This window comes from Semicossyphus pulcher, unplaced genomic scaffold, assembly GCF_022749685.1.
Source record: "Semicossyphus pulcher isolate SPU_LCO1_2020_fin unplaced genomic scaffold, fSemPul1.0.p SCAF_24, whole genome shotgun sequence".
NCBI classification, from domain to species: domain Eukaryota; kingdom Metazoa; phylum Chordata; class Actinopteri; order Labriformes; family Labridae; genus Semicossyphus; species Semicossyphus pulcher.
In genome coordinates, this window is record NW_027211698.1 from 5,680,952 (window position 1) to 5,704,789 (window position 23,838).

Sequence of the window (23,838 nt, forward strand, 5' to 3'; positions counted from 1 at the left end):
ATGGGGACACATCTTACTTCACACTGTGAGGACGTTTCTGCAGGACACTCCTCACAGCAGGCAGGACGCATACTTTACACAAGAGTCTGCAGATCGACTCGAGGAGTAAGAATGTGCGATACAAAGATTCTCTGACTCTGCAGGTGAGTTTGGACTTTGCTCCGTCCCGCCTGCAGAGGAGTCACCTTGTCCCTGCAGAACATTGCAGCTCTTCCTGTCTTCCTCTTCCTGTCTCCCTGCTCAGCCCCCTCCTCCTCCTCCTCCTCTTACTACTACTACTTCCTCTTCTGCATCTGCACGACTCCATCCTCGCTGCTACACCTGCACAGCCTGAGCTCATCCTGTCTCCGCTCCGTTCACGTGGGACTGAAGCTACACTGACCTCTGGAGGTTTGACATCAGTCATGTTCTCAAATGTACGATGCAGCTTTTCTCTGCAAGAGGAGCTGCATTAAACTCCGCCCCCTTGTAGATCACCTGAGCTGTGAACCAGGAAATGAGGACTGCGGCAAGTGGAGTGTCCTCTGAGTGCTCACCTTCAACTTTAGACTGTGCATACATTCTTTGCATGCTTTAAGAATGCATGTGAAAGGAAGAGTGTAGTGAAAATCTGTTTTTAGGCTTTTGGTAACAGAGACATATTTACACCTCACAGGAAGAAGCTGCAGAGCAGATGTCTGTGAAAAGAGTTCAATTAATCCTCATTAAACTGACACTTTTCAGGACGTGCTGCGCTGTCATTGGAGTGCAGATCCTGCAGCCACACACACACACACACACACACTCTGGTCTTTCACCAGCATGAGCAGTGTTATGAGTAGCAACAAAACATTTCCATGCACAACATGGAACATGCACACATGCACACCAGCAGGGGGGTAAAAGGCAGTGAACCAGACTATGTGATTGCAGCGGCGGCTCCAAGAAGGAGGCTGTGTCCTCCAGATGTCACCGATGACGGAAAAGTACCGTCACACCCGGCGGAGCCTCACATCCTTCAGAGAGAGAGAGAGGGGATTAAATGATTAGCTCGTCCTCACTTTCACTTGTTCTTACGTTCTTGCTGCTGTTCTCTGACTGAGAGAACTGCTGACTGCGACATTCCTGCAGCTCCTGCTGCTGCTGCACGAGAGCAGAATGAGTTCACGGCACTTTTTTTTTTTTTTTTATGATTCCACATTTAGACCTGATGTGTCACGATGAAATCATTTCACTCTGGCACCACATCAAGCTTCTTTTTTAAGCGTTATTCTCTTCAAACGCTGCAGGACTTTTCATCACCTCTCACTCGAGCTTCAATTTATTCATTTATGTGTGTAAATAAAGTTCTGTCATTGACCTTGGTTAGACCCGAGTTTTTGTTTGGGATCACTTTGTACTTTTTCTTACCTTTTCGGTTTGTCGGATGTTGGAAGCATAAACACGAAGGACAAAAAGCACTAGATGTGTTTATTTCCATGCTGTGCAAAAACATTTCAAACGCATGATTGCACCTGCTTGTGACAGAAATATTTCCTCTAAATGTATCACAAAAGAAAAACTTAAAGCTCCTGTGAGTAGCTTTCACGTCGTATGTGTTATAGCGCCCCCTGTGGACAAAGCATCTCCTGTTCAGTCGTGTTCTCTGATGAAAAACAGACGTATCACTCACTGTGAATCTTAATGTTTCTGCAGCGTGAGCTCGTCTGACACCGACAACATTAGAAATAAATATATAGAAATAATCAAACGTATTACTGATGGTCTGTTTGTGTTTAAAGAGGCGTCAGGATTAATTTCAGTCTGTTTCATAACCAGATAAAAACTCCTCACAGCAGCTTTATGTCAGATTCTAAATGCAGAACGTGTAAGATGCTAAAACTGGAGCTACTTTAACATTTTACATAACCACATTTGACATTATTAGATAATGTAGCTCAGACCATCTGGAGACAGGGAGGAGAGGCAGATTCACTGAGGCCCTGCAGGTTAATATAAACATATAAAAGTACTTTTAGATTTAGAGTAGTAATCACTGAGAGAGAGATGGTGGTACTTCCAGGTGTGATTTACTACAGAGAGCACAGGGCTGTAAAAGTGACCTTCCTTCTGGCTTGATGGATGCTGTGTGTGAGAGGGAGAGAGTCACATACACGTGCACACTAGTGTGTCAGCAGTTAAGCTTCTGCCTGCAGAGGAGGCGTGTCCGCCACCTAGTGAGCGTACAACTGCACTGCATGCTACCTGCAAGCAAGACAAACTGCTTTGCTTGCTGAATCTAATCTTAGATCTGCAAAATAGGGCGGTATTTTTGGTCATTGTAGCATTTTTTATTATAAAAAAACCCACTGCGGATGTAATATGGAGTTATGGGGTGCCGTTAAAACAATAAATATGTAAAAGAATAACAAATATATATATGGAAATATAAAGAAATATTAAATGTATTTCCCAATTTGATATTTTGACCTTTACCTTTAAACTAACTTAACTATTCTTTTTCTTATATTTCCACATATTTTATATTAGCCATTTATATTAGCTATTCTGTGAGGGCAGAATAGGAAATATAAGTAAACAGATCGAGAAAAGATTTTACCTGTTCATATTCTCGGCCAGCAGGTGGCGGTAGTGCTTCTTTAAACTGGATGCCAACCGTTTAAATGCAGAAATAAAACAGTCTCTGGGGTGAAAAGAAAAAGAGGATGATGACTGAAAATTGTGTGAAGGATTTATTGAGAATTTTACCCCCAATTATCATCATTAAGATTGTTTAATGTCCTGATTCTGTACCCTTCAGAACAGTGGTCGGCGATACGAACACCACGGACGGCCAATAAAAACAAAGAAGAAGAAGACTACATGCATGCAACCAGTAGTAGTAGTAGTAGAAGAAGAAAAAGACCGTCCTCCACACTGCTGTAATGAGTTGACACTGACGTGTACAACAGTTATATTTAGTGAAAGTATATTCTCAGGACAGCCATGGACGTCGCGCTGTATCTGATCGCAGCTGCGATCCTCATTGTCCTCATTGTGTTTGCGGTGAAGTTGCGGGGGAAAACACAGGAAGGTACGTAAGTTAGTCTAGAAACTGGTGAGCTAATGCTAGGCTAACTGTCAGCACAGTGTTTCTCAAGCTTTTCTCTGCTGTTCAGGTTGTTCTATTAAAGTTGGCACAGTATCATATTTGTAAAACATTTAAGCAGCGTCCTAAGTATGCATGCATTTTAAATGTAATTACTACTGTAATGTTGAATTCGGATAATGTTAGCTTACAGCTGTCACTCCGTCATAACTACGGAAGACGTAGTGGGTCTTGTGAACCTATATTATTATGACCTAATCGTAGGTCTAATTATTATAATATCTAATTATAATATCTTTGATGAAACTCATTATTGCATACGTTTAAATTTAGTCAAAAACATAAAGTGTTTAAATAATATATATTATTGTATCAGTGAGCCCTAATGTTAAGGCATTCACAGTAGTGAAATGTGTTATGTTCGCTGTCTGTGCTCAGCTGATGAGGAGCAACAGAGGGATGTAGCCCGGGCGGCGGGGCCTCCTCCGCGGGCAGCGGAGGAGAGAGGAGCCGGGATGCCTCGCAGGAGGAGGAACCTCGCTGCAGTGATGGCTAACAGACGACCACAGAGAGTAGCTGTAGAACCAGGTAAACACCGTCTGTCATAACACACTTAGAATTCATACTAGAGTATAATAAGAAGTTCACAGTTGCAGGTCTTGTGATCTACTTTATAATGTGTGATGTTAAAGTGAGCTGCTGTTGGTTTCAGAGGAGGAGACGCTGAAAAAAGTTGGAGCCAAGAAGCAGAAGAAGCAGGAGGAGAAACAGGCGAGGAAAGCTCAGCGAGAGGTGAGAGGTCGACCTGAGCGCTGAGTCTACGCTGACATCGAGAGTCTTTAAATGTCTTGTAAAGCCCAAAGATTTTCTGGTAAATGTGATATGAAGAGAGAAAATAAGGAATTCACATATGAGGGTCTTTGTCTGTATTTTCAGGCAGAGATGGAGGAGAGGGAGGAGAGGAAGAGGATGCAGGAGCTCCGAGAGCAGGAGAGGCACCAGGAGGACGAGAGAGAACGACTGCTGGAACAGAAACAGGTCTCACACACACACACACACCTCCCATCGTGTGTATCCTCCTCGTGTTTCACAGGAGATGCTGAGACTCTGTGTTTGTGCTCATTCAGGAGGAGGAGGAGCGCCGGGCTAAAGAGGAGCAGGAGAGACGGGACGAGGAGGAGTACTTGAAACTCAAAGCTTCATTCGTCATCGAGGAGCAGGGAGAGGAGGAGCAGCTCTCTGAGGACCAGGTCGGCTCTCTGCTCAGCTCAAGTTGAAACTGTAATCTGTTCTAAATCTAAGACGTGTTTGCGTTCTTTCTTCTCAGAGTCGTAACCTCCTGCAGGAGTTCATCCAGCACATTGAGGTGAGAGCTGCTTTAACACGCTCCATCCTGCTCTGAAGCATCTGAATATAAAGTGTGAAACAGGCTCTCCTTTCTGTCCTGCAGAGCTCCAAGGTGGTTCTCCTCGAGGACTTGGCGTCTCATTTCGGGATGAGGACGCAGGACGCCATCAGCAGGCTGCAGGACCTGTTGGCGGACGGATCCCTCACAGGTCAGTGTGACGCTCCTGCCTCTTCATCTAATCGTCATGCTGAAGTAGAAACCCTCCACACATGCCCTGTTATGCGTCTCTTGCAGGCGTGATCGACGACAGAGGGAAGTTCATCTCCATCATCCCCGAAGAGCTCGACTCGGTGGCTCGTTTCATCAAACAGAGAGGACGAGTGTCCATCGCGGAGCTCGCTCAGGCCAGCAACTCTCTGATCAACCTGCAGCCGGAGAGCCGCAGCAACGCCTGATGGACACATCTTGATAGACACTTGGCTGCTGCAGGACGCCAGAAAGACTCTAATTTACTGGTGGTTGTTGCCGTGACGTCAGGCTTCAAAAGTTGAAGTTAACACAGTTACTTCTGTGTATGACATTAAATTAAGAAGCACAACAAATAAACACAGTTGAGATTCTCGTCTTTGTCGTCTTTTCCGAGATATATTTATCTTGCAAAAGACGTAAATGTACAAATATAACAGAAGAAATAAACTTTATTTAGACTTCTAATGTATGAAATGTTTTAATTTTAGAATGTCCCTTTCACCTTTATAAATAAAGAACATCAGGCGTTTATCCCAGCTTCTAAATCAGGAAGGTTTGGTCTCTTTGTTTCAGAAAGTCTTTCAGATCATTTAAGTGCACGAGGCAAAAATAAAGTGTCCGTCTCAGAGGCATCAGCTGGACGTCTCCTGGTCCTCATCCTGGACTCTCTGACTCTGCTTCCCCTGAGTGATCTCCCACGTCGATGCAGCTCCTCTGTCCTGCAAACAGAAGCTAAAATCACTCCTTGTGAACAGTTTAATTAACATCAGAGTAAATGCAACCTCTGCCTTTGAAGCGTACCTTTATCAGCACACCCAAAGGTGCCAGGTCGTTCCTGAGGGTGTCGCAGGCTTTGATGAGGGGGAGTCTCTCCGGGTAAAGTCCTGGTTTTTTGTCGGAGCCGGCGGTCGGAGCGTCCTGACGAGCGAGCGCGAACGCTCTGACCTCGCTCCTGAAACGAGTCAGCTGCTCCACGACGCCCTCCAGACTCCCACAGCCGCTCACGGCGTCGGCCTCCTGCATGTGGCGGGAGAACAGCAGAGGTGAGGAAGCGTTTACTGAATCAGTTTAAAGGAAACATAAAGTGTTTATTATCTCTGAGTCGTGACCTTGCTGTGCTGCAGGTCGATCCCAAACACGTCCAGGAGATCTCTGATGTAGCTGATCATCGCTGCGAACACTGCCGGGCTCCGAACGACACCGTCACTCTGAGCAGAGAAAGAGAGATCATGGAAGTTTCGTTCCATGGCTTCTTCCCGAGTCTAGCTGGGAAGTATCGGCATCCCAGATCGCTCCTTGTACTCTGATGCGTACCTTAGAAACAGGCTGGAGTTGGCAGTTTCCGTGATACACCAGGTTCATCACAGCACCGACGGCTCTCGGGGTGTCGAAGTCGTCCGCCAGAGCTTTCAGCACGCTGGATTTAGTCTCAGCCAACCTGATCAAACACAAGTCATCCCCATCAATGCTTAAAAAAATGAATGAATCATGATGAGAGTGTACGACTGCAGGAAATCCTGACCCAAGACAAAAAGCAGGAAGACGATTTGTTATAAACTTTAATGCGCAATTTGGGAGATTTATTCTTCCTCAATTATTCATGATGACGTTACCTTGATGGTGATGTAGTTCTTTAAAGATTTAGACATTTTCTCTGCGCTGCCTTTCAGGTGTAAGTGTCCTGAAAACATCAATCAGGGATGATACGATCAGAAGGGAAATAGACGGAGCTACAATGATTGATCTGTAGTTGCTGGGATTTGGTGTCTACCTGAGTGGAGGAAGTAGTTTGCCCACTGATCACACTGGTGATAGGCTTCGCTCTGAGCCACCTCGTTCTCGTGGTGAGGGAAGGCCAGGTCGATCCCTCCGGAGTGGATGTCCAGCCGACTCCCGAACACGGAGCTGCAAACACCAAAACAAAAATCCTGCTTCCTCAAAAAAAGGCACGAGGATAGACGAGCTTATCTGCAGACAGGTTGCTGTAAATCCAAACCTGGCGATGGTCGAGCACTCGATGTGCCAGCCCGGTCGCCCTCGGCCCCACGGAGACTCCCAGAACGGCTCCTGAGGTTTGGACGGCTTCCAAAGAGCAAAATCCCTCAAGTCTCGTTTGTTTGTGTCGCCTGGAGGAGCATCGGTCAGTAAAGATATCTTATTGATGCAGACCTTTGATCTAGTATAAGACGATATCTAACCCTGGCGGAAGCACTCACCTGGTTCTCCCTGAGAATCCACAGCTCCTGCAAACTTGCCGTAACGATCCCCAATAGACTTGATATCAAAATACACATCACCTGCAAATAAACACAAATGTTAACACAGTAGAGGTGTCATGTGTCTTAAATAACATTTAAGACTCTGAATAATCACCTTCCTTTGTGGTGTACGCGTGTCCATTGTTGATGATCTGCTCGATAAAGGCGACGATGTGATGCACATTCTCAGTGACTCTGAGATACACTGCGGGAGGAGTCACCTCAAACACAACAGCAGAGTACAAATGCATGTTTAAAGATACACACACACTTTATAACACAAACACTGAGACCCCAGTCTGTGCATCAAAATATGTGACTACAGATATTTGAGTTACAGAAATAAACCTGCTTTTATAACAGAATAAATTTGAGGACATGAAAGGGAACAAGATGTCCTACACTTTGAAGGACTTAAAGGTATTTAATAAAAATAAATACACACCTTTAATGAGAGCATATCCCTCTTGAATTCATCCTCATACATCGAGGATATGACGGCTGAGGAAACATTTTCCTATAAAACAAGGCAAAGACATTTTCTGAATAATTTCGCTTCATAAAATAAGTTTTTATCAGCTTTTTATAGGATTTTATAATCTTTAAAACCAGGAGTCAATATAAGGAAATGCTGATTTTAACACCTTTGTGATCTTACCTCCCAGCTCCTTTTAATAATTTTGTCATCAATATCAGTGATGACCATCGCATGGATGACTGCGATTCCAAACAACCTGGACAGAATCCTCTGCACGAGATCAAACCTGACATAAGAGCTGTAACATAACATGAATACACATTTAGCTTGGACACAGTTTTAAGCTTGATGGTGAAATAAAAGCATTTACCATGCATGACCCAGGTGGGCGTGGTCATATACTGTAGGTCCACAGCTGTACCTGAGACACAACACATGCAAAATATAAAGTGAGGTTATTATGCAAGTATACATGTAGTGTGTGTATTAGCATCATAACAATATTCCATACCAGGTAGCTACTCCCTCTCTTGCCAGAATAAGAGGCTCTTTCTGTTTAGTCAGGCTGTTATAAGTCTTCAATCCGGTGTCAAACCCGGTGGGTCTGATCCATCTCTTCCCTGAAACACTGCCACAGGATCCATGCGATCTGCATTTGACAGCATTGACTGACAGAGCCGCACGGAGGACCTTTGATTTCCACAACACCGACCTCACTGAGTAACTCCACATAGTGAAACCTTACTGTGTGCGAAGCGGCATTAGCACTGCTTTACCTGCAGCTAAATCACATAAATATGAATTCCTCATGTTAAGCTGCCCTTACATGTATGTAATGTGATTATTAGCTCTGGGAAACATGGTTTTTGATGTTTGATTGGAGAGTGGTCACATACTGCTAGTACTGTTATTTATGCTGGTAATACATGTATATATATATATAAAGTAGGCTAATGTTTATTTTGTTTAGTATTATGGTTACTGCGTAAGGAATGTTATAGCAATACAACCTATTGCTATAACATTCCTTACGCCATCAGTTATGACACACATATATGTGTAAATGAAGGAAAAGGCATCACATTGATTTCTGACCTGTTGCAGGTCTTTGCTTCTTCCCTGTGTTCACTTCTCTGTTCTTGTTGTTTAATTTCACAGTTTATTGCAGTGTTTCACTTCCATTGAAGACACCAGGGTTGCATCATTTACTCTCTGTGTCCCCTTTTGTAACATTATCAGCAACTGAAACGCATTATTTAGCTTATGCCGATGTATACTTAAAGCTATAGTTTGCACTGATACTCAGGTATTGTACGGGCATCCCTCCCACCAACATATTTTGTTGTAATCTGAAACCTTTTCTTCTCTCGGGTATACACATGACATTTTAGTAATTTAGCAAATATTTATGAAACCCTAACATATATGTGAAGTAAGTTAGTAAGTTTTGGACCACTGCTTGTTCTCATAAAGAGCAGAAAAATACACACCCTGGTTTGAAATAACAAGTCCTCATGTTTGTGATTTCTTCTTCCCTTAGGGCCTCTGGGGAAGAAGTGAAGGTGAAGCCATATTTGCCTCCAGATAAACAGTTTCTCCTGACACGTAATGGTGAGAAGATTTAATTTAATGTTTCTGTGCTATCATTGTTCTTTACTGAATCACGTCTGCTCCACTGAGCCACTCTTTCACACCGACAGGTTGTTTATGTTGTATAAAAAAAGCTGTTTCTGCAGCTGTTTTAGGCGTCACAGGTGCTGTACGAGAAATCTCACTGGACAATAGTAAGGTTAGCTTCATTCTTTATTCTCATAAAATACAGTTTGAAGTGGGATCGTGTTTAAAAGCTGTCGTTACAAATGTCTTTTAATTTTGATTCCCGCAGGACAAGAACATGAACGCCACATCTGCAGCGCGTTGCGACGATGACGACGACGATGAAGATGAAGATGGAGAAGCAGCAGATATGGAAGGTATTCACATCGTCCTCACATCCGACCGGGAAAAGACGTCATTCTGTTTCTTTCACTGTAACTCATGTTGTCTTTAATGTCGTCTCTGCAGAGTACGAGGAGAGCGGCCTGCTGGAAACCTCCTTCTTGGAGCCGCCGCTGCAATCACATAGTCTGGTTCACTGCCTTTTACCCCCCTGCTGGTGTGCATGTGTGCATGTTCCATGTTGTGCATGGAAATGTTTTGTTGCTACTCATAACACTGCTCATGCTGGTGAAAGACCAGAGTGTGTGTGTGTGTGTGGCTGCAGGATCTGCACTCCAATGACAGCGCAGCGCGTCCTGAAAAGTGTCAGTTTAATGAGGATTAATTGAACTCTTTTCACAGACATCTGCTCTGCAGCTTCTTCCTGTGAGGTGTAAATATGTCTGTTTCCAAAAGCATGATTAGATTTAACAGATCGAGAAAAGATTTTACCTGTTCATATTCCCGGCCAGCAGGTGGCGGTAGTGCTTCTTTAAACTGGATGCCAACCATTTAAATGCAGAAATAAAACAGTCTCTGGGGTAAAAAGCCAAGGATCATGACTAAAAATTGTGTGAAGGATTTAATTGAGAATTTTACCCCCCAATTATCATCATTAAGATTGTTTAATGTCCTGATTCTGTACCCTCTAGAACAGTGGTCGGCGATACGAACTCCTACGACGGCCAATAAAAACAAAGAAGAAGAAGACTACATGCATGCAACCAGTAGTGGTAGAAGAAGAAGAAGAAGAAGAAGACAGTCCTCCACACTGCTGTAATGAGTTGACACTGACGTGTACAACAGTTATATTTAGTGAAAGTATATTCTCAGGACAGCCATGGACGTCGCGCTGTATCTGATCGCTGCTGCGATCCTCATTGTCCTCATTGTGTTTGCGGTGAAGTTGCGGGGGAAAACACAGGAAGGTACGTAAGTTAGTCTAGAAACTGGTGAGCTAATGCTAGGCTAACTGTCAGCACAGTGTTTCTCAAGCTTTTCTCTGCTGTTCAGTTTGTTCTATTAAAGTTGGCACAGTGTCATATTTTTTAAAACGTTTAAGCAGCGTCTTAAGTATGCATGCATTTTAAATGTAATTACTACTGTAATGTTGAATTCAGATAATGTTAGCTTACAGCTGTCACTCCGTCATAACTACGGAAGACGTAGTGGGTCTTGTGAACCGATATTATTATGACCTAATCGTGCGGCAAAAATGATTTTAAATGTAATTTCTATTCTTCATATTCAAATGTCCTTTATTCCATATCCCCATATTGTTGTGTCAGCCAGCCCTAATGTTAAGGCATTCACAGTAGTGAAATGTGTTATGTTCGCTGCCTGTGCTCAGCTGATGAGGAGCAACAGAGGGATGTAGCCCGGGCGGCGGGGCCTCCTCCGCGGGCAGCGGAGGAGAGAGGAGCCGGGATGCCTCGCAGGAGGAGGAACCTCGCTGCAGTGATGGCTAACAGACGACCACAGAGAGAAGCTGTAGAACCAGGTAAACACCGTCTGTCATAACACACTTAGAATTCATACTAGAGTATAATAAGAAGTTCACAGTTGCAGGTCTTGTGATCTACTTTATAATGTGGGATGTTAAAGTGAGCTGCTGTTGGTTTCAGAGGAGGAGAATGAGGAGGAAGAGGAGGTGGAGACGCTGAAAAAAGTTGGAGCTAAGAAGCAGAAGAAGCTGGAGGAGAAACAGGCGAAGAAAGCTCAGCGAGAGGTGAGAGGTCGACCTGAGCGCAGAGCCTACGCTGACATCGAGAGTCTTTAAATGTCTTGTAAAGCCCAAAGATTTTCTGGTAAATGTGATATGAAGAGAGAAAATAAGGAATTCACATATGAGGGTCTTTGTCTGTATTTTCAGGCAGAGATGGAGGAGAGGGAGGAGAGGAAGAGGATGCAGGAGCTCCGAGAGCAGGAGAGGCACCAGGAGGACGAGAGAGAACGACTGCTGGAACAGAAACAGGTCTCACACACACACACACACCTCCCATCGTGTGTTTCCTCCTCGTGTTTCACAGGAGATGCTGAGACTCTGTGTTTGTGCTCATTCAGGAGGAGGAGGAGCGCCGGGCTAAAGAGGAGCAGGAGAGACGGGACGAGGAGGAGTACTTGAAACTCAAAGCTTCATTCGTCATAGAGGAGCAGGGAGAGGAGGAGCAGCTCTCCGAGGACCAGGTCGGCTCTCTGCTCAGCTCAAGTTGAAACTGTAATCTTTTCCAAATCTAAGACGTGTTTGCGTTCTTTCTTCTCAGAGTCGTAACCTCCTGCAGGAGTTCATCCAGCACATTGAGGTGAGAGCTGCTTTAACACGCTCCATCCTGCTCTGAAGCATCTGAATATAAAGTGTGAAACAGGCTCTCCTTTCTGTCCTGCAGAGCTCCAAGGTGGTTCTCCTCGAGGACTTGGCGTCTCATTTCGGGATGAGGACGCAGGACGCCATCAGCAGGCTGCAGGACCTGTTGGCTGACGGATCCCTCACAGGTCAGTGTGACGCTCCTGCCTCTTCGTCATTCTGAAGTAGAAACCCTCCACACATGCCCTGTTATGCGTCTCTTGCAGGCGTGATCGACGACAGAGGGAAGTTCATCTCCATCACCCCCGAAGAGCTCGACTCGGTGGCTCGTTTCATCAAACAGAGAGGACGAGTGTCCATCGCGGAGCTCGCTCAGGCCAGCAACTCTCTGATCAACCTGCAGCCGGAGAGCCGCAGCAACGCCTGATGGACACATCTTGATAGACACTTGGCTGCTGCAGGACGCCAGAAAGACTCTAATTTACTGGTGGTTGTTGCCGTGACGTCTCGGCTCAGTGGCCTTCAGCAGACGTCAGGCTTCAAAAGTTGAAGTTAACACAGTTACTTCTGTGTATGACATTAAATTAAGAAGCACAACAAATAAACACCTGGAAAAATACAGTTGAGATTCACGTCTTTGTCGTCTTTTCAGAGATATATTTATCTTGCAAAAGACGTAAATGTACAAATATAACACAGAAGAAATAAACTTTATTTAGACTTCTAATGTATGAAATGTTTTAATTTTAGAATGTCCCTTTCACCTTTCTAAATAAAGAACATCAGGCGTTTATCCCAGCTTCTAAATCAGGAAGGTTTGGTCTCTTTGTTTCAGAAAGTCTTTCAGATCATTTAAGTGCACGAGGCAAAAACAAAGTGTCCGTCTCAGAGGCATCAGCTGGACGTCTCCTGGTCCTCATCCTGGACTCTCTGACTCTGCTTCCCCTGAGTGATCTCCCACGTCGATGCAGCTCCTCTGTCCTGCAAACAGAAGCTAAAATCAGTCCCTGTGCACTGTTTAATTTACATCATAGTAAATGCAACCTCTGCCTTCGAAGCGTACCTTTATCAGCACACCCAAAGGTGCCAGGTCGTTCCTGAGGGTGTCGCAGGCTTTGATGAGGGGGAGCCTCTCCGGGTAAAGTCCTGGTTTTTTGTCGGAGCCGGCGGTCGGAGCGTCCTGACGAGCGAGCGCGAACGCTCTGACCTCGCTCCTGAAACGAGTCAGCTGCTCCACGACGCCCTCCAGACTCCCACAGCCGCTCACGGCGTCGGCCTCCTGCATGTGGCGGGAGAACAGCAGAGGTGAGGAAGCGTTTACTGAATCAGTTTAAAGGAAACATAAAGTGTTTATTATCTCCTGACCTTGCTGTGCTGCAGGTCGATCCCAAACACGTCCAGGAGATCTCTGATGTAGCTGATCATCGCTGCGAACACTGCCGGGCTCCGAACGACACCGTCACTCTGAGCAGAGAAAGAGAGATCATGGAAGTTTCGTTCCATGGCTTCTTCCCGAGTCTAGCTGGGAAGTATCAGCATCCCAGATCGCTCCTTATACTCTGATGCGTACCTTAGAAACAGGCTGGAGTTGGCAGTTTCCGTGATACACCAGGTTCATCACAGCACTGACGGCTCTCGGGGTGTCGAAGTCGTCCGCCAGAGCTTTCAGCACGCTGGATTTAGTCTCAGCCAACCTGATCAAACACAAGTTATCCCCATCAATGCTTAAAAACATCATGATGAGAGTGTGGAGGAAGTTGGTACCTCTCCCAGAGCACAGCTTCCTGCACAGGTGAGCACTGCAGCTGACCCTTCATGTAGGCCTGAGCGTCGTGGATGAAGGTGCTGATGGTTCCCAGAGACGTGCGGGCCTCCGACATGCTGCTGTCGCTGTAGTCGATCGCTGCAGAGACACCACAGAGAATCATCTTTGAAGCTATTTTCCTTCATATTAAAAACATTCTGATGCAAACAGAGACACTCCTCTCCCACCTGATCTGTATTTGGCCAAGAGACAAAACATCCGGAACTCGCTGGCCGAGTACGACTGCAGGAAATCCTGACCCAAGACAAAAAGCAGGAAGACGATTTGTTATAAACTTTAAAGCACAATTTGGGAGATTTATTCTTACTCTATTATTCATGATGACGTTACCTTGATGGTGATGTAGTTCTTTAAAGATTTAGACATTTTCTCTGCGCTGCCTTTCAGGTGTAAGTGTCCTGAAAACATCAATCAGGGATGATACGATCAGAAGGGAAATAGACGGAGCTACAATGATTGATCAGTAGTTGCTGGGATTTGGTGTCTACCTGAGTGGAGGAAGTAGTTTGCCCACTGATCACACTGGTGATAGGCTTCGCTCTGAGCCACCTCGTTCTCGTGGTGAGGGAAGGCCAGGTCGATCCCTCCGGAGTGGATGTCCAGCCGACTCCCGAACACGGAGCTGCAAACACCAAAACAAAAATCCTGCTTCCTCAAAAAAAGGCACGAGGATAGACGAGCTTATCTGCAGACAGGTTGCTGTAAATCCAAACCTGGCGATGGTCGAGCACTCGATGTGCCAGCCCGGTCGCCCTCGGCCCCACGGAGACTCCCAGAACGGCTCCTGAGGTTTGGACGGCTTCCAAAGAGCAAAATCCCTCAAGTCTCGTTTGTTTGTGTCGCCTGGAGGAGCATCGGTCAGTAAAGATATCTTATTGATGCAGACCTTTGATCTAGTATAAGACGATATCTAACCCTGGCGGAAGCACTCACCTGGTTCTCCCTGAGAATCCACAGCTCCTGCAAACTTGCCGTAACGATCCCCAATAGACTTGATATCAAAATACACATCACCTGCAAATAAACACAAATGTTAACACAGTAGAGGTGTCATGTGTCTTAAATAACATTTAAGACTCTGAATAATCACCTTCCTTTGTGGTGTACGCGTGTCCATTGTTGATGATCTGCTCGATAAAGGCGACGATGTGATGCACATTCTCAGTGACTCTGAGATACACTGCGGGAGGAGTCACCTCAAACACAACAGCAGAGTACAAATGCATGTTTAAAGATACACACACACTTTATAACACAAACACTGAGACCCCAGTCTGTGCATCAAAATATGTGACTACAGATATTTGAGTTACAGAAATAAACCTGCTTTTATAACAGAATAAATTTGAGGACATGAAAGGGAACAAGATGTCCTACACTTTGAAGGACTTAAAGGTATTTAATAAAAATAAATACACACCTTTAACGAGAGCATATCCCTCTTGAATTCATCCTCATACATCGAGGATATGACGGCTGAGGAAACATTTTCCTATCAAACAAGGCAAAGACATTTTCTGAATAATTTCGCTTCATAAAATAAGTTTTTATCAGCTTTTTATAGGATTTTATAATCTTTAAAACCAGGAGTCAATATAAGGAAATGCTGATTTTAACACCTTTGTGATCTTACCTCCCAGCTTCTTTTAATAATTTTGTCATCAATATCAGTGATGACCATCGCATGGATGACTGTGATTCCAAACAACCTGGACAGAATCCTCTGCACGAGATCAAACCTGACATAAGAGCTGTAACACAACATGAATACACATTTAGCTTGGACACATTTAACCGTTTGAAGCTTGATGATGAAATAAAAGCATTTACCATGCATGGCCCAGGTGGGCGTGGTCATATACTGTAGGTCCACAGCTGTACCTGAGACACAACACATGCAAAATATAAAGTGAGGGTATTATGCAGGTATAAATGTAGAGTATGTATTAGCATCATAAAAATATATTCCATACCAGGTAGCTACTCCCTCTCTTGCCAGAATAAGAGGCTCTTTCTGTTTAGTCAGGCTGTTATAAGTCTTCAGTCCGGTGTCAAACCCGGTGGGTCTGATCCATCTCTTCCCTGAAACACTGCCACAGGATCCATGCGATCTGCATTTGACAGCGTTGACTGACAGAGCCGCACGGAGGACCTTTGATTTCCACAACACCGACCTCACTGAGTAACTCCACATAGTGAAACCTTACTGTGTGCGAAGCGGCATTAGCGCTGCTTTACCTGCAGCTAAATCACATAAATATGAATTCCTCATGTTAAGCTGCCCTTACATGTATGTAATGTGATTATTAGCTCTGGGAAACATGGTTTTTGATGTTTGATTGGAGAGTGGTCACATACTGCTAGTACTGTTATTTATGCTGGTAATACATGTATATATATATATAAAGTAGGCTAATGTTTATTTTGTTTAGTATTATGGTGACTGCTGGTTGTATTGCTATAACATTCCTTACGCCATCAGTTATGACACACATATATGTGTAAATGAAGGAAAAGGCATCACATTGATTTCTGACCTGTTGCAGGTCTTTGCTTCTTCCCTGTGTTCACTTCTCTGTTCTTGTTGTTTAATTTCACAGTTTATTGCAGTGTTTCACTTCCATTGAAGACACCAGGGTTGCATCATTTACTCTCTGTGTCCCCTTTTGTAACATTATCAGCAACTGAAACGCATTATTTAGCTTATGCCGATGTATACTTAAAGCTATAGTTTGCATTGATACTCAGGTATTGTACGGGCATCCCTCCCACCAACATATTTTGTTGTAATCTGAAACCTTTTCTTCTCTCGGGTATACACATGACATTTTAGTAATTTAGCAAATATTTATGAAACCCTAACATATATGTGAAGTAAGTTAGTAAGTTTTGGACCACTGCTTGTTCTCATAAAGAGCAGAAAAATACACACCCTGGTTTGAAATAACAAGTCCTCATGTTTGTGATTTCTTCTTCCCTTAGGGCCTCTGGGGAAGAAGTGAAGGTGAAGCCATATTTGCCTCCAGATAAACAGTTTCTCCTGACACGTAATGGTGAGAAGATTTAATTTAATGTTTCTGTGCTATCATTGTTCTTTACTGAATCACGTCTGCTCCACTGAGCCACTCTTTCACACCGACAGGTTGTTTATGTTGTATAAAAAAAGCTGTTTCTGCAGCTGTTTTAGGCGTCACAGGTGCTGTACGAGAAATCTCACTGGACAATAGTAAGGTTAGCTTCATTCTTTATTCTCATAAAATACAGTTTGAAGTGGGATCGTGTTTAAAAGCTGTCGTTACAAATGTCTTTTAATTTTGATTCCCGCAGGACAAGAACATGAACGCCACATCTGCAGCGCGTTGCGACGATGACGACGACGATGAAGATGAAGATGGAGAAGCAGCAGATATGGAAGGTATTCACATCGTTCTCACATCCGACCGGGAAAAGACGTCATTCTGTTTCTTTCACTGTAACTCATGTTGTCTTTAATGTCGTCTCTGCAGAGTACGAGGAGAGCGGCCTGCTGGAAACCTCCTTCTTGGAGCCGCCGCTGCAATCACATAGTCTGGTTCACTGCCTTTTACCCCCCTGCTGGTGTGCATGTGTGCATGTTCCATGTTGTGCATGGAAATGTTTTGTTGCTACTCATAACACTGCTCATGCTGGTGAAAGACCAGAGTGTGTGTGTGTGTGTGGCTGCAGGATCTGCACTCCCATGACAGCGCAGCGCGTCCTGAAAAGTGTCAGTTTAATGAGGATTAATTGAACTCTTTTCACAGACATCTGCTCTGCAGCTTCTTCCTGTGAGGTGTAAATATGTCTGTTTCCAAAAGCATGATTAGATTTAACAGATCGAGAAAAGATTTTACCTGTTCATATTCCCGGCCAGCAGGTGGCGGTAGTGCTTCTTTAAACTGGATGCCAACCGTTTAAATGCAGAAATAAAACAGTCTCTGGGGTAAAAAGCCAAGGATCATGACTGAAAATTGTGTGAAGGATTTAATTGAGAATTTTACCCCCCAATTATCATCATTAAGATTGTTTAATGTCCTGGTTCTGTACCCTCTAGAACAGTGGTCGGCGATACGAACTCCTACGACGGCCAATAAAAACAAAGAAGAAGAAGACTACATGCATGCAACCAGTAGTGGTAGAAGAAGAAGAAGAAGAAGAAGACAGTCCTCCACACTGCTGTAATGAGTTGACACTGACGTGTACAACAGTTATATTTAGTGAAAGTATATTCTCAGGACAGCCATGGACGTCGCGCTGTATCTGATCGCTGCTGCGATCCTCATTGTCCTCATTGTGTTTGCGGTGAAGTTGCGGGGGAAAACACAGGAAGGTACGTAAGTTAGTCTAGAAACTGGTGAGCTAATGCTAGGCTAACTGTCAGCACAGTGTTTCTCAAGCTTTTCTCTGCTGTTCAGGTTCTATTAAAGTTGGCACAGTGTCATATTTTTTAAAACGTTTAAGCAGCGTCTTAAGTATGCATGCATTTTAAATGTAATTACTACTGTAATGTTGAATTCAGATAATGTTAGCTTACAGCTGTCACTCCGTCATAACTACGGAAGACGTAGTGGGTCTTGTGAACCGATATTATTATGACCTAATCGTGCGGCAAAAATGATTTTAAATGTAATTTATATTCTTCACATTCAAATGTCCTTTATTCCATATCCCCATATTGTTGTGTCAGCCAGCCCTAATGTTAAGGCATTCACAGTAGTGAAATGTGTTATGTTCGCTGCCTGTGCTCAGCTGATGAGGAGCAACAGAGGGATGTAGCCCGGGCGGCGGGGCCTCCTCCGCGGGCAGCGGAGGAGAGAGGAGCCGGGATGCCTCGCAGGAGGAGGAACCTCGCTGCAGTGATGGCTAACAGACGACCACAGAGAGAAGCTGTAGAACCAGGTAAACACCGTCTGTCATAACACACTTAGAATTCATACTAGAGTATAATAAGAAGTTCACAGTTGCAGGTCTTGTGATCTACTTTATAATGTGGGATGTTAAAGTGAGCTGCTGTTGGTTTCAGAGGAGGAGAATGAGGAGGAAGAGGAGGTGGAGACGCTGAAAAAAGTTGGAGCTAAGAAGCAGAAGAAGCTGGAGGAGAAACAGGCGAAGAAAGCTCAGCGAGAGGTGAGAGGTCGACCTGAGCACAGAGCCTACGCTGACATAGAGAGTCTTTAAATGTCTTGTAAAGCCCAAAGATTTTCTGGTAAATGTGAAATGAAGACAGAAAATAAGGAAATATTCATATATGAGGGTCTTTTTATGTAATTTCAGGCAGAGATGGAGGAGAGGGAGGAGAGGAAGAGGATGCAGGAGCTCCGAGAGCAGGAGAGGCACCAGGAGGACGAGAGAGAACGACTGCTGGAACAGAAACAGGTCTCACACACACACACCTCCCATCGTGTGTTTCCTCCTCGTGTTTCACAGGAGATGCTGAGACTCTGTGTTTGTGCTCATTCAGGAGGAGGAGGAGCGCCGGGCTAAAGAGGAGCAGGAGAGACGGGACGAGGAGGAGTACTTGAAACTCAAAGCTTCATTCGTCATAGAGGAGCAGGGAGAGGAGGAGCAGCTCTCCGAGGACCAGGTCGGCTCTCTGCTCAGCTCAAGTTGAAACTGTAATCTGTTCTAAATCTAAGACGTGTTTGCGTTCTTTCTTCTCAGAGTCGTAACCTCCTGCAGGAGTTCATCCAGCACATCGAGGTGAGAGCTGCTTTAACACGCTCCATCCTGCTGTGAAGCATCTGAATATAAAGTGTGAAACAGGCTCTCCTTTCTGTCCTGCAGAGCTCCAAGGTGGTTCTCCTCGAGGACTTGGCGTCTCATTTCGGGATGAGGACGCAGGACGCCATCAGCAGGCTGCAGGACCTGTTGGCGGAAGGATCCCTCACAGGTCAGTGTGACGCTCCTGCCTCTTCGTCATTCTGAAGTAGAAACCCTCCACACATGCCCTGTTATGCGTCTCTTGCAGGCGTGATCGACGACAGAGGGAAGTTCATCTCCATCACCCCCGAAGAGCTCGACTCGGTGGCTCGTTTCATCAAACAGAGAGGACGAGTGTCCATCGCGGAGCTCGCTCAGGCCAGCAACTCTCTGATCAACCTGCAGCCGGAGAGCCGCAGCAACGCCTGATGGACACATCTTGATAGACACTTGGCTGCTGCAGGACGCCAGAAAGACTCTAATTTACTGGTGGTTGTTGCCGTGACGTCTCGGCTCAGTGGCCTTCAGCAGACGTCAGGCTTCAAAAGTTGAAGTTAACACAGTTACTTCTGTGTATGACATTAAATTAAGAAGCACAACAAATAAACACCTGGAAAAATACAGTTGAGATTCACGTCTTTGTCGTCTTTTCCGAGATATATTTATCTTGCAAAAGACGTAAATGTACAAATATAACAGAAGAAATAAACTTTATTTAGACTTCTAATGTATGAAATGTTTTAATTTTAGAATGTCCCTTTCACCTTTATAAATAAAGAACATCAGGCGTTTATCCCAGCTTCTAAATCAGGAAGGTTTGGTCTCTTTGTTTCAGAAAGTCTTTCAGATCATTTAAGTGCACGAGGCAAAAATAAAGTGTCCGTCTCAGAGGCATCAGCTGGACGTCTCCTGGTCCTCATCCTGGACTCTCTGACTCTGCTTCCCCTGAGTGATCTCCCACGTCGATGCAGCTCCTCTGTCCTGCAAACAGAAGCTAAAATCAGTCCCTGTGCACTGTTTAATTAACATCAGAGTAAATGCAACCTCTGCCTTTGAAGCGTACCTTTATCAGCACACCCAAAGGTGCCAGGTCGTTCCTGAGGGTGTCGCAGGCTTTGATGAGGGGGAGCCTCTCCGGGTAAAGTCCTGGTTTTTTGTCGGAGCCGGCGGTCGGAGCGTCCTGACGAGCGAGCGCGAACGCTCTGACCTCGCTCCTGAAACGAGTCAGCTGCTCCACGACGCCCTCCAGACTCCCACAGCCGCTCACGGCGTCGGCCTCCTGCATGTGGCGGGAGAACAGCAGAGGTGAGGAAGCGTTTACTGAATCAGTTTAAAGGAAACATAAAGTGTTTATTATCTCCTGACCTTGCTGTGCTGCAGGTCGATCCCAAACACGTCCAGGAGATCTCTGATGTAGCTGATCATCGCTGCGAACACTGCCGGGCTCCGAACGACACCGTCACTCTGAGCAGAGAAAGAGAGATCATGGAAGTTTCGTTCCATGGCTTCTTCCCGAGTCTAGCTGGGAAGTATCGGCATCCCAGATCGCTCCTTGTACTCTGATGCGTACCTTAGAAACAGGCTGGAGTTGGCAGTTTCCGTGATACACCAGGTTCATCACAGCACCGACGGCTCTTGGGGTGTCGAAGTCGTCCGCCAGAGCTTTCAGCACGCTGGATTTAGTCTCAGCCAACCTGATCAAACACAAGTCATCCCCATCAATGCTTAAAAAAATGAATGAATCATGATGAGAGTGTACGACTGCAGGAAATCCTGACCCAAGACAAAAAGCAGGAAGACGATTTGTTATAAACTTTAATGCGCAATTTGGGAGATTTATTCTTCCTCAATTATTCATGATGACGTTACCTTGATGGTGATGTAGTTCTTTAAAGATTTAGACATTTTCTCTGCGCTGCCTTTCAGGTGTAAGTGTCCTGAAAACATCAATCAGGGATGATACGATCAGAAGGGAAATAGACGGAGCTACAATGATTGATCAGTAGTTGCTGGGATTTGGTGTCTACCTGAGTGGAGGAAGTAGTTTGCCCACTGATCACACTGGTGATAGGCTTCGCTCTGAGCCACCTCGTTCTCGTGGTGAGGGAAGGCCAGGTCGATCCCTCCGGAGTGGATGTCCAGCCGACTCCCGAACACGGAGCTGCAAACACCAAAACAAAAATCCTGCTTCCTCAAAAAAAGGCACGAGGATAGACGAGCTTATCTGCAGACAGGTTGCTGTAAATCCAAACCTGGCGATGGTCGAGCACTCGATGTGCCAGCCCGGTCGCCCTCGGCCCCACGGAGACTCCCAGAACGGCTCCTGAGGTTTGGACGGCTTCCAAAGAGCAAAATCCCTCAAGTCTCGTTTGTTTGTGTCGCCTGGAGGAGCATCGGTCAGTAAAGATATCTTATTGATGCAGACCTTTGATCTAGTATAAGACGATGTCTAACCCTGGCGGAAGCACTCACCTGGTTCTCCCTGAGAATCCACAGCTCCTGCAAACTTGCCGTAACGATCCCCAATAGACTTGATATCAAAATAGACATCACCTGCAAATAAACACAAATGTTAACACAGTAGAGGTGTCATGTGTCTTAAATAACATTTAAGACTCTGAATAATCACCTTCCTTTGTGGTGTACGCGTGTCCATTGTTGATGATCTGCTCGATAAAGGCGACGATGTGATGCACATTCTCAGTGACTCTGAGATACACTGCGGGAGGAGTCACCTCAAACACAACAGCAGAGTACAAATGCATGTTTAAAGATACACACACACTTTATAACACAAACACTGAGACCCCAGTCTGTGCATCAAAATATGTGACTACAGATATTTGAGTTACAGAAATAAACCTGCTTTTATAACAGAATAAATTTGAGGACATGAAAGGGAACAAGATGTCCTACACTTTGAAGGACTTAAAGGTATTTAATAAAAATAAATACACACCTTTAACGAGAGCATATCCCTCTTGAATTCATCCTCATACATCGAGGATATGACGGCTGAGGAAACATTTTCCTATAAAACAAGGCAAAGACATTTTCTGAATAATTTCGCTTCATAAAATAAGTTTTTATCAGCTTTTTATAGGATTTTATAATCTTTAAAACCAGGAGTCAATATAAGGAAATGCTGATTTTAACACCTTTGTGATCTTACCTCCCAGCTTCTTTTAATAATTTTGTCATCAATATCAGTGATGACCATCGCATGGATGACTGTGATTCCAAACAACCTGGACAGAATCCTCTGCACGAGATCAAACCTGACATAAGAGCTGTAACACAACATGAATACACATTTAGCTTGGACACATTTAACCGTTTGAAGCTTGATGATGAAATAAAAGCATTTACCATGCATGACCCAGGTGGGCGTGGTCATATACTGTAGGTCCACAGCTGTACCTGAGACACAACACATGCAAAATATAAAGTGAGGGTATTATGCAGGTATAAATGTAGAGTATGTATTAGCATCATAACAATATATTCCATACCAGGTAGCTACTCCCTCTCTTGCCAGAATAAGAGGCTCTTTCTGTTTAGTCAGGCTGTTATAAGTCTTCAGTCCGGTGTCAAACCCGGTGGGTCTGATCCATCTCTTCCCTGAAACACTGCCACAGGATCCATGCGATCTGCATTTGACAGCGTTGACTGACAGAGCCGCACGGAGGACCTTTGATTTCCACAACACCGACCTCACTGAGTAACTCCACATAGTGAAACCTTACTGTGTGCGAAGCGGCATTAGCACTGCTTTACCTGCAGCTAAATCACATAAATATGAATTCCTCATGTTAAGCTCCCCTTACATGTATGTAATGTGATTATTAGCTCTGGGAAACATGGTTTTTGATGTTTGATTGGAGAGTGGTCACATACTGCTAGTACTGTTATTTATGCTGGTAATACATATACATATATATATATATATATATATATATGAAGTAGGCTAATGTTTATTTTGTTTAGTATTATGGTTACTGCTGGTTGTATTGCTATAACATTCCTTACGCCATCAGTTATGACACACATATATGTGTAAATGAAGGAAAAGGCATCACATTGATTTCTGACCTGTTGCAGGTCTTTGCTTCTTCCCTGTGTTCACTTCTCTGTTCTTGTTGTTTAATTTCACAGTTTATTGCAGTGTTTCACTTCCATTGAAGACACCAGGGTTGCATCATTTACTCTCTGTGTCCCCTTTTGTAACATTATCAGCAACTGAAACGCATTATTTAGCTTATGCCGATGTATACTTAAAGCTATAGTTTGCATTGATACTCAGGTATTGTACGGGCATCCCTCCCACCAACATATTTTGTTGTAATCTGAAACCTTTTCTTCTCTCGGGTATACACATGACATTTTAGTAATTTAGCAAATATTTATGAAACCCTAACATATATGTGAAGTAAGTTAGTAAGTTTTGGACCACTGCTTGTTCTCATAAAGAGCAGAAAAATACACACCCTGGTTTGAAATAACAAGTCCTCATGTTTGTGATTTCTTCTTCCCTTAGGGCCTCTGGGGAAGAAGTGAAGGTGAAGCCATATTTGCCTCCAGATAAACAGTTTCTCCTGACACGTAATGGTGAG

General features: G+C 44.5%; 6 protein-coding genes across 12 annotated transcripts; 3 read left to right on the forward strand and 3 right to left on the reverse strand.

Moving 5' to 3' along the window:
* Positions 1-2,713: 2,713 nt before the first annotated feature.
* On the forward strand, positions 2,714-5,207 carry LOC138603734 (DDRGK domain-containing protein 1-like). Its single transcript, XM_069675631.1, has 8 exons — positions 2,714-3,052; positions 3,506-3,655; positions 3,780-3,859; positions 4,004-4,105; positions 4,195-4,317; positions 4,395-4,433; positions 4,518-4,623; positions 4,710-5,207. Exons 1-8 carry the CDS (start codon positions 2,965-2,967, stop codon positions 4,868-4,870), a joined length of 849 nt encoding a protein of 282 aa, XP_069531732.1. The 5' UTR covers positions 2,714-2,964; the 3' UTR covers positions 4,871-5,207.
* On the reverse strand, positions 5,102-8,132 carry LOC138603774 (probable cysteine--tRNA ligase, mitochondrial). The gene is made up of 13 exons (XM_069675684.1): positions 7,912-8,132; positions 7,771-7,821; positions 7,581-7,698; positions 7,368-7,439; positions 7,038-7,143; positions 6,881-6,961; positions 6,661-6,790; positions 6,436-6,569; positions 6,278-6,345; positions 5,979-6,221; positions 5,774-5,872; positions 5,466-5,681; positions 5,102-5,383 (listed from the first exon to the last, which is right to left on the reverse strand). Exons 1-13 carry the CDS (start codon positions 8,130-8,132, stop codon positions 5,297-5,299), a joined length of 1,626 nt encoding a protein of 541 aa, XP_069531785.1. The 3' UTR covers positions 5,102-5,296.
* Positions 8,133-9,125: 993 nt separating this feature from the next.
* LOC138603475 (DDRGK domain-containing protein 1-like) lies at positions 9,126-12,460 on the forward strand. Of its 4 annotated transcripts, none has more exons than XM_069675271.1 (11): positions 9,126-9,189; positions 9,286-9,373; positions 9,465-9,529; positions 10,031-10,306; positions 10,729-10,878; positions 11,003-11,106; positions 11,251-11,352; positions 11,442-11,564; positions 11,642-11,680; positions 11,765-11,870; positions 11,949-12,460. In XM_069675271.1, the coding sequence occupies exons 4-11, from the start codon at positions 10,219-10,221 to the stop codon at positions 12,107-12,109; spliced, it is 873 nt and encodes a 290-aa protein (XP_069531372.1). In that variant the 5' UTR covers positions 9,126-9,189; positions 9,286-9,373; positions 9,465-9,529; positions 10,031-10,218; the 3' UTR covers positions 12,110-12,460. The 4 variants fall into 4 exon arrangements, with proteins under 4 accessions (XP_069531372.1, XP_069531373.1, XP_069531374.1 ...); XM_069675272.1 differs by having other exon boundaries at positions 9,465-9,524; XM_069675273.1 differs by lacking the exons at positions 9,126-9,189; positions 9,286-9,373; positions 9,465-9,529 and adding an exon at positions 9,537-9,555.
* A 106-nt stretch (positions 12,461-12,566) lies between these two features.
* Positions 12,567-14,733, reverse strand: LOC138603776 (probable cysteine--tRNA ligase, mitochondrial). The gene is made up of 11 exons (XM_069675685.1): positions 14,598-14,733; positions 14,441-14,521; positions 14,221-14,350; positions 13,996-14,129; positions 13,838-13,905; positions 13,675-13,741; positions 13,447-13,585; positions 13,253-13,376; positions 13,048-13,146; positions 12,746-12,961; positions 12,567-12,663 (listed from the first exon to the last, which is right to left on the reverse strand). Exons 1-11 carry the CDS (start codon positions 14,731-14,733, stop codon positions 12,577-12,579), a joined length of 1,281 nt encoding a protein of 426 aa, XP_069531786.1. The 3' UTR covers positions 12,567-12,576.
* Positions 14,734-16,674: 1,941 nt separating this feature from the next.
* LOC138603717 (DDRGK domain-containing protein 1-like) lies at positions 16,675-20,008 on the forward strand. Of its 4 annotated transcripts, none has more exons than XM_069675612.1 (11): positions 16,675-16,738; positions 16,835-16,922; positions 17,014-17,104; positions 17,580-17,855; positions 18,275-18,424; positions 18,549-18,652; positions 18,800-18,901; positions 18,987-19,109; positions 19,187-19,225; positions 19,310-19,415; positions 19,494-20,008. In XM_069675612.1, the coding sequence occupies exons 4-11, from the start codon at positions 17,768-17,770 to the stop codon at positions 19,652-19,654; spliced, it is 873 nt and encodes a 290-aa protein (XP_069531713.1). In that variant the 5' UTR covers positions 16,675-16,738; positions 16,835-16,922; positions 17,014-17,104; positions 17,580-17,767; the 3' UTR covers positions 19,655-20,008. The 4 variants fall into 4 exon arrangements, with proteins under 4 accessions (XP_069531713.1, XP_069531715.1, XP_069531714.1 ...); XM_069675614.1 differs by having other exon boundaries at positions 17,014-17,078; XM_069675613.1 differs by having other exon boundaries at positions 17,014-17,073.
* Positions 19,925-22,958, reverse strand: LOC138603777 (probable cysteine--tRNA ligase, mitochondrial). Its single transcript, XM_069675686.1, has 13 exons — positions 22,738-22,958; positions 22,595-22,645; positions 22,398-22,515; positions 22,185-22,256; positions 21,855-21,960; positions 21,698-21,778; positions 21,478-21,607; positions 21,253-21,386; positions 21,095-21,162; positions 20,796-21,038; positions 20,591-20,689; positions 20,289-20,504; positions 19,925-20,206 (listed from the first exon to the last, which is right to left on the reverse strand). The coding sequence occupies exons 1-13, from the start codon at positions 22,956-22,958 to the stop codon at positions 20,120-20,122; spliced, it is 1,626 nt and encodes a 541-aa protein (XP_069531787.1). The 3' UTR covers positions 19,925-20,119.
* Between the last annotated feature and the right edge of the window lie 880 nt (positions 22,959-23,838).